The sequence below is a fragment of the Hyperoodon ampullatus genome, assembly GCF_949752795.1.
Source record: "Hyperoodon ampullatus genome assembly, chromosome: 2".
In the NCBI taxonomy this organism is placed as follows: domain Eukaryota; kingdom Metazoa; phylum Chordata; class Mammalia; order Artiodactyla; family Ziphiidae; genus Hyperoodon; species Hyperoodon ampullatus.
The window spans coordinates 190,056,017-190,065,301 of NC_136915.1; the positions used below are offsets into that span (position 1 = coordinate 190,056,017).

General features: G+C 42.7%; 1 protein-coding gene across 1 annotated transcript; it reads right to left on the reverse strand.

Moving 5' to 3' along the window:
• Positions 1-8,138: 8,138 nt before the first annotated feature.
• On the reverse strand, positions 8,139-8,735 carry LOC307048860 (MARCKS-related protein-like; the record flags this gene model as incomplete). The annotated part of the gene is made up of 1 exon (XM_079698095.1): positions 8,139-8,735. The coding sequence occupies one exon, from the start codon at positions 8,733-8,735 to the stop codon at positions 8,139-8,141; it is 597 nt and encodes a 198-aa protein (XP_079554221.1).
• Between the last annotated feature and the right edge of the window lie 550 nt (positions 8,736-9,285).

The following is a 9,285-nucleotide window of genomic DNA, read 5'->3' on the forward strand; positions in this document are numbered from 1 at the left end:
CTGGTAGACCAGCACCTCTGATAACTTGCCTGGGAGCATGACTTTGAAGTCAAAGGACTGTTTTGCATAAGATGAAAAACTGGGCCCTACATGGAACCAAACCTTAACTTGGGAAAATAAAAACCAGATCATTTGGGATTCAAAGACTGTGTCTTGTTCTGTTCTCTGCACCCTGTGTTTAAGATTCTCCTGGATCAGTTAGAAACTTCAGCCTCTCTCCGGCTTTTGTAAGGTCAGAAGCATGCTGAGAATTTTATGATACCAGGAATGCCACCTGGAGCTTTTGTATTCCAGGAAAATGTCACAAGGAAAAGAGCCAGTCTCGGTGATTACTTGCTTTTATTTTTGGATCCACCTCTTTCTTGTCATCTCTGCCCTCTCTTCTTCCACCCATAATACTGTAAAGATGGCAGATAGGTAAGAGGCATAGCTAAGTTTGCAGGAAAAAAAAGGCTAATCTTTACTCAGCTGAAGGGAACTGCTAGGCAATCAGAAGTTAGCTAATGAGTACAAATAGACCATCTATTCTTGAAGTTGCAATGAAGAAAAACGTCTAAAATAAACTCTGGGGGAGGAGAAGAGAAGTAAAAGATTCACACGTTCCCATATTCTTCATTTACAAAATGTTGAGAGAAAAGTGAGGGATTACTTGAAAAATGAGGAGGTTAAAGCTTGAATAAATTATTTTGACAAAGGGAAGCTGTTGATTAAAATATAGAAGAGTTTCAGGAAGACAGGGGAGAGAATGAGCTTTATATGTGTTCTAATCATCAAAAACTTACAACTGGGGTGCCATTTTAAAAGTTATAAAGGAAAAGTTGTTTAGAAGAAAATTCTAAAATGCTAAGCCAAAAAAGAAAGTTATTTATCTCATAACAATCAGTGTGAAACCTGATTTATAATCTTCCAAACATATTTAATAATTCAACTGATAAGTATGAAGTGAAATCTTAATTTTTGAAACTATCAGTGTTTGGGGGATTATTGCACTGATAGCAACCATTTATCACAATCTTTTATTTAAAAATCTTACCTCTTCTCCAGCTATCCAAAACACTTAGGGGGAAGAATTCCTACTGGCTGGTCAGAGCTCCTAGGCTTTCTTTCATTCTAAAGAATTTGGATCATAAGTGAAATAAAGAGAAAATTATGGGGCTCAATCCATAATCCATCTAGATCAGTAACATGGCAAAGGGCTCCAGAACTCTCTAGGGCCAGAGTAGGGGGGAGAGATTTGAACAGACAGACGCAATAACCTTAGCATATGCAAAGAGGAGAGGAGAGAAAGGAGTATTTCAGGCCTGTGACTGAGTTTAAAGTTAGGTTTTTCTTTCAAGTGCTTGGAGGTGCGTAAGTATTGGAATCCATTTTCCATATACTTTGGGGTGTTCCTTGAATGCAGAGGGGTGGCCATTGTGTCACGTGGAACCCCTCCCACCTGTAGGTTAGAGTCAAGCAATGAGCCCCGCGATGGGATCCTTTAGTCCTGAGGATCTTGGATAGCTATGTCATAACTTTTGTAAAAATTCATCACTGAATTACTTAAATGCTCTGAATGTTCGATAATTTGAAAATGATTAGTTTTCTCTCATGGTCCTCCTGGCTGTAAACATAGTTAAATGAGGTTAAATGAATTGGCTTTTGTAATTATCTGTTGGACAAGGAGTAGAGGGTAGGAGATGATGATTTTCATATGTTCCTTAGCATCTTCCTAGAACACGTCTATAATGAATTACATTACATAGCTGATTTGGGTATTTGTTAAGCATGAAATGGGTAAAGTAGGGAATAGGACTGTTATGATTCTGATAAAGTATTTTTATGGTTTCTTGAGACCTCTGGGCTCTGTATTTCTTAGGCACTGAAAATTACACTACTTGAGCAAGTCTTTGGGAATGCCTGGGCATCAGTCCAGGCACCTGCAGGGCTGGCTCATGCGAAACAGAGAAATACAGGAGATTTATCTCTGGCTTATCCCTGTTTGGTGTTCCTCGTTTCTTGCTGTGCCTCAACCATATATCCTGCCACTAGTGCCCATTAGGGGTAAATGAATGTGACCCTGTAGGGATAAGTTTTTTGGATAGGAGACCCGACAGGACTAAAAAAGCCTTTACCAAGACACACCATTCGTTCTTCCGTCTATCCATTCAATTCTTGTATAATGACCAGGCAGTAATAATAATGAGTTCACTTGCTCTGAGCACTGAGCACATCCCAGGAACTGTTCTAGGCACTTCACTTGTGTTATTATAAGCTCATTTCACCTTCACCTCACTTTTATGAGTCCCTGTTTTACACCTGACACACTATTTCAAAGTCATTTTTGGGGTAGGGAGGCCAGAAGTCAAAAAAGGATTAGATACATCTCCAGGTGAAAGTAAGGAAGCTCTTTTCAGGGGCTGCTTTGTGCAGAACTAAAATACTTCATTTATAATCCTTGCTTTATTATCTGCTTTTAAGCTTTTCAAAAAAATTTTAGTGACACATGTGCCCGATGCAAAGTTTAATGTTCAGAGTTGTGTCCATATAAATGCTTTAAATACCTAGTTTTGAACTCTCCGTAAACCTTCTGAAATCAGTATTTCTCAAATGTTTATGAAGCAAATAATTATTACAGTTGCTGTAATCAGGTCAAATATCCATGAGATCAAGGTTCAGATGCACTCAAAGTGTATTCTGGTGTTGAACCTTTTTGTCTCAGGCAACTTTTCCAGAAAATACTTGCAGATGATTTTGCAGGACTTTGTGGAGGCTCTTCGATTTCACATTCTTGCCCAAGGAAGACATTGGTATGATGCAACTGGTTGACAGCAGTATTTCTCAGCTCTGGCTGCATATTTCAGTCACCTGAAGAATTAAACAAATAATAATAATGCTTTTGCCTGGGGCCATCCACAGAATTTCTGATTATATTGGTCTGGGATCGCGTCCTCACATCAGAAATTTTTACAAACACAGCGGGGAATATGAATATGCTTAATGGCTATACTCTTAGGTTTTCATTAATTAATGTATCGTTCTATTTTTTTAAAAAGAGCAAGAAATGAAGCCCAGATAGAAATGATTTGTAAGTGATCGATAATTTTATACTTGGCTCATTTTTAATATTCAAAGCAGAGCTAAATGGTATCATTAGAATAAAAATCAAATTATAATACAGCTGTGTTAATTATGAAAACAGATTAAAGCTTTAGTCCTCCTCATTTGGGTTCCTTATTTTGAGTCAGGCTTTTGTGTTTCTTTTCTCTTCCACTCCCTACTCCCACCCGCTCCCTCACACTGCCTCTCCTCTCTCTCTGTTTAGCATTTTATTGGTATCCAGACGCTTGACATTATTGAGGCTTCCTCAAGGTTTTTCACAGGTGCCAGGAGACACACTTTGCATTCCTTATCTGCAGTAAGGCAAAGTGTGAAGAGTTAGGAAGATTAAAAACAAACTTTAATGATACATATCCTCACTTTTAGATTTAATCTGTGCCTGAAGATACTGTGACCTAAATTACAAAATGTATTATAATTTCAGAAAAGGCAGCTGCTCAGGTTCACTCTTAGCAAGTTCAAATTGAACTCCATGGAATATGAAACAGCGGAAATTATTTGCAATCTATTCAGTTGCCAGCCCTTCCTTTGGGCTGAAAAGAATATACATTTGTATTCCTGTTATATTCTGTTGTGTTCTTCCATCTTTCACCATCCCTTAGGACAGGGAGAGTGTTGGAAGGAAGGAAAGAGATGCTTGCTAAGCTTCCAGGGGCAAGGCAGAATGAATAATGTGAATCAAATGCAAGTTTAGCTCAGCGGTCCTCCTTAAGTGGTGCATAAATAAATAGCATACAATAACAGATTTTGTATGGTGCAATTATTTTTATTCAGAAGTGTAGCTACATGGATATACAATATCTAAAAATGCAGGAAATTCCTTTTCTTTCAGAAAACCATACTAGCACTTAAGAACAACAGGACTCAAAAAACATTGATGTGGAGGCCAAGAATATGACTTGAAACTATAACAATTTTCTTTGTTATTACTATGAGGTGTTAAAAAGAAAGCAGGTTTAGTGGCTAGTCATATCATGAACATTTTCATCTGACTGACCACGTAAAGCTGCCTCCGTAAAGAAAGAGAAAGTAGAAAACTAGTAACTTGCTCTGAAAAATATCAGGATCCTTAAATTTTTCAGCCTTGTTTTAAAAATAGAAACATACACATGAAGGTCTTTTTACCTTTCCTTTTTAATGTTTAATAATGAGAGTATTGATCTATTTCATAATATCCTTTGCTGCTGATACATTTCGCAATTGGTGTCCCATTACAACACTAGAATATCATGTTTCTGTAAGTGGTTATGATACTCTACAGCTAATGTTTACAGTTAAAATAACAACTGGCAATTTCTTTGGTCATGAACCGGTGCATTGCATAGTTAATTTCGAGTGGAGTCAATAATACCGCAAACTGGGTACCATTTTGGTGGAAAAGTTTTGCCTTTGGAAGTGATATTTTCAACCTGCCTTAAAAATTGCCGCCCAAACCATTATTCCTCACCTAATGAGAGGCTTTCCTGGACTTTTAATGAATCGGGCCATTCCCCAGCACAGTGTGCAGCATTGACTTGTGGACTGTTCTATTGCAGACCCGAATTGAAATTCATCAATGGCTGTCTTATTGGTAAAATCATTAGGAAGCAATGCATTATTAAAGAGTTTTTCAGACACATAGGGCTTGGAATTGTTATTGATAAAAATGTTGCTTATGTTTCCCTGTAAAGTAGTCTTAGTGAAAAGCCGTGGATCTAAAGCTTCAGGCAGTTTGAGAGCGTGGAGAGGAATATGGTAGCTACTTGTGGTGGGAACAGACTTTGAGTGGTGGCTACTTTGCCCATTACCTAAAAACACGTGGGAGCTGAACCACAATGACGGCACCTCCAGAAAAAATATGATAACACTGAGTTTCTTTCCCGCAAAGAACTTGGTAGTGTTAAAGGCTTTTCATTCAGATCAGCTATTCTCCTGTCGTTATTGAAGAGCACTAGGTCCCGAGGTCTGTGGTTCAATAGAGCCCTTCAGTGGCTGAGTTTGAAGTCTGCTGATTTTATGAGAATCTGGTAAGGAAAAGCAACATAGCTATAAAAAAGCTCAAACAGGGCTTCCCTGGTGGCTCAGTGGTTGAGAGTCCGCCTGCCGATTCAGGAGACACGGGTTTGTGCCCCGGTCCAGGAAGATCCCACATGCCGCGGAGCGGCTGGGCCCGTGAGCCGTGGCAGCTGAGCCTGCGCGTCCGGAGCCTGTGCTCCGCAGCTGGAGAGGCCACAACAGTGAGAGGCCCGCGTACCGCCAAAAAAAAAGAAAAAAAAAAAAGCTCAAACAACTTTCAATATCATGTTGTATCTTCCAGGATGTATAATGACTCTAATCCTTTTCCTGTCTTTGGCTTTTACATGTTTGACCTGACCTTTTCAAAGCTCTGTTTTGGTAGTCAACATTTCCATTGTTGTAGATTTTAAAAATTTATTTTTATATTTGCATGGGGCGTTCTACTGTGATGGTGAGGGATTTTATCCAATTGCTTAGCTGTATTCCGCACTGTTAGTTACCGTTTAAATGGCTTTTTACCATACCCCAGACACGCCTAAGCTGAAAATGACTACCAGTTAGTTGACCTGGGAGGTGCCAACCACAGAACAGACACTCAAATAAAACTTTTGCTTATTAATTACTCAGTTCCCTCTGAGTCATTTTAGACCTCATTTATAATTAGAAGGGGCTGTATGTAGCAAATGGAATGCTTGCCTGCAGGAGTCTCACGGAAGGATGTATTGCGTTCTTAGGCCATGTCAGGAGCTGCACCTAGAAAGCTAGAGGTATGGAGAAAGAATCTGGGGGCATAGCAGCACTTTGTAGAATACTCAAGCTTTTCCATGACTCAGATATCTTAAATGTTGTCTTTCTCACACACTCAAAAGTATTGGGCTGGCCAAAAAGTTCATCCGGGTTTTTCCATAAGATGTCCCAGAAAAACCGGAACGAACTTTTGGGCCAACCCAATAGAATTTTCAGTAACTGATATTATTTTTAGCACATGTGCCAGGCTCTATCTAAGCACACACACATATACATGTAATATAAACTAACTTAATTCTTTTTAATTAAAAAATTTAAAAAATTGAACTATAGTTGATTTACAATATCATGTTAATTTCAGGTGTACAGCACCGTGATTCAGGTATACATGTAGCTATTCTTTTTCAGATTCTTTTCCCTTATAGGTTATTACAAATATTGAGTATAGTTCCCTATGCTATACAGTAGGTCCTTGTTGGTTATCTTTATATGTAGTAGAGTGTATATTGTAACTAATTTAATTCTTATAACAGCCCTATGAGGGTAGGTACACTGCTTACCCTCTTTTATAGAAGAAGGTTGTTCTGTTTTCTCTTTATACACATTGCTTTCCATGGAGAAGCAAGTGGGGCACCATGGGGCAAGATTTTAACCGTGTCCACTGTTAGATTTAAGATAGGCAGTGGACATTTGAACAATATGGATTTGAACCGTGTGGGTCCACTTATCCATGGATGATTTTCATAAGTATGTACTCCAGTACTACACAATTTGCAGTTGGTTGAATTCGCAGATGCAGAGACATGGATCTGGAGGGCTGACTGTAAAGTTACATGTGGATTTTTGGCTGCACAGAGGTTCAGTATCTGTAAGCCCTGAGTTGTTCAAGGGTCAGCTGTATTTGCAGGAGGGTAGGAAACTTGTCAGGATTTGAAATCATGCAGTTGAGTTCCAGAGCCCGCCCTCTTAGGCCTGTGCTCTGCAGTGGTCCCCTACTGGGGTTATTAAGATGGGAAGGACAGAAGAAATTCCATACACAAGTCTTCCCTTCTCCAAGGTTTCACTTTCAGAGGTTTCAGTTACCCTGGGTCAGCTGTGGTCCAAAAATGTTACATGGAAAATTCCAGAAATAAGCAATCCATACCTTTTTTTTCCTATTTTTTTTTAAAAAGATGTTGGGGGTAGGAGTTTATTAATTAATTAATTTATTTTTGGCTGTGTTGGGTCTTTGTTTCTGTGCGAGGGCTTTCTCTAGTTGTGGCGAGCGGGGACCACTCTTCATCGTGGTGCGCGGGCCTCTCACTATTGCGGCCTCTCTTGTTGCGGAGCACAGGCTCCAGATACGCAGACTCAGTAGTTGTGGCTCACGGGCCTAGTTGCTCCGTGGCATGTGGGATCCTCCCAGACTAGGGCTCGAACCCATGTCCCCTGAATTAGCAGGCAGATTCTCAACCACTGCGCCACCAGGGAAGCCCCAATCCATACATTTTAAGTTGAATGCCGTTCCGAGTGGCGGGATGAAGTCTTTTTTTTTTTTTTTTAAAGGGACGACATTTATTCCTTTTCCAAATGTTACAGTAAAACCAGGTGGAAGAGAATGGTTTTAGCAGTTAGAAAAAAAAAAATTACAAATCTGGGGTTTGGCCATTAAAAGTTATTTACAACAATGGGAGGAAAAAAAAAAAAGACAACAAGAAGTTGTTTCACATTACATACCTCCCCCCCACCCCAAAGCTTAATACTTGCTTACCAAGTCAAAAAAGAGACACAGTTGATTCACAAGCTGGAGGTTCGAACTTGAGTAAGACATTTAGAAAAAACTAGACAGGGGCAGTGTCTTCCCCAGCCCAGGGGCCACTAGGCCCAGCACAGGAGACAACAAACAACAGGGGAAGGTGGACACTCAGGGCGTGGGAGTAGGCACCCCCACCTCTGGCTCAGGGATTTGGGGAGTAAACAAAGCCTACTTGGAAAAGAATTGGGGAAGAAAACCAGCAACTGCCTTCTGCACAGGTGGGGACAGGGAAGGAGGCAGGGACAGGGGCAGGAGCATTTCACATCACTAACCTAACTTGGGAAACTGCAAGGGACCATCTTCGACTGGCCTTAAGAGGAAGACCAGATGGATGATGGGAGAATCCACAGGAGGGAGAGGAGGAGAGGGAACGTGGCTAGGGGGCAACAGCCCCTTCCTTTCTGGGCACAGGAAGGCAGCCAGGGCACCAGGTCCAGGCAGTGACCTCACAAGGACAGCACAGTTTTTGCAGCTTAGAGATCACCCACCTGCCCCCACCCAGCTACTCATTCTGCTCGCTCGCTGGTGTAGGGCCACTCTCCGGTCCCGAGGGAGTGGATGGCTCTGCGGCCTGGGGCCCTGCCTCTTCTGTGTCTTCTCCCTTGGAGGCAGCGCTAGCCTCTGCCCCTTTGGCCTGGGGCTCCTGGCTCTCAGGGGTGGCGGCAGCCTTCCCTTCCAGGGCAGTGCCTTCCTCGCTGCAGGCACCGATCTCCCCCTGCTCCTGCTCTTCCTCTGTGAGTGAGGAGGCAGACGAATCACCCCCTCCCTCCTTCCGATTTCTCTTGAAGGACAGGCCACTCAATTTGAAAGGCTTCTTGAAAGAGAATTTCTTCTTCTTTCTGGGGGTCTCCTTGGGGGGGACCTCCCCCTTGGCCCCAGCGCCCTGGTTAGGGGGTGCCGGCTCGATGGCATCGCCAGTGGCCCCGGCTGCCTCCTCTGTTCCGTTCACGGGGGTCGACTCCCCTTCACCTTTGGGGGATAAGTCTCCATTGCTTTTCACGTGGCCATTCTCCTGTCCGTTGACCTTAGCGGGGGAAGCGCCTGCTGCCTCCTTGGCGGTCACGTCGCCCCAGGGAGCCTTGGAGCTCTGGCTGCCCATGGTGGGGGTTCTGCTGGGGGGCGCCCGGAGCCGCCCCAGGCTCGCGCCGCAGCGGATAGTTCGGTCGGGTGGGCCTGGCCGGCGGGGGGTGGGGCTCGCGCCTGAGGGGGAGGGGTGTCGGGGGGAAACCTAGCTGCACCCCCGCTCCGCGCCGGACCCGCTAGCTGCACCCGCCGCCGCTCTGCTCTGCGCCAGAATGCCCGGGATGAAGTCTTGAGCCGTCCTGCTCTGTCTTGCCCAGAATCCCCAAGCGTCGTCATCATCTGCTCCCGACATCAAACCATCATGATCACCTGAAGCAGATAATCCTCCTTCTGACTTACCCTTAGAAGGTCTATAGCCTAACGCATTGTCACAAAGCCTACGTCCTTCACCTCACTTCATCTCATCACATAGGCATTTTATCATGTCACATCATCACAAGAAGAAGGGTGAATACAGTACAGTAAGGTATTTTGAGAGGGACCACATTCCCATAAATTTTATAGCAGTATATCGTTAGAATTGTTCTATTTTGTTAGTTGTTGATCTTTTACTGTATCTAGTCTAT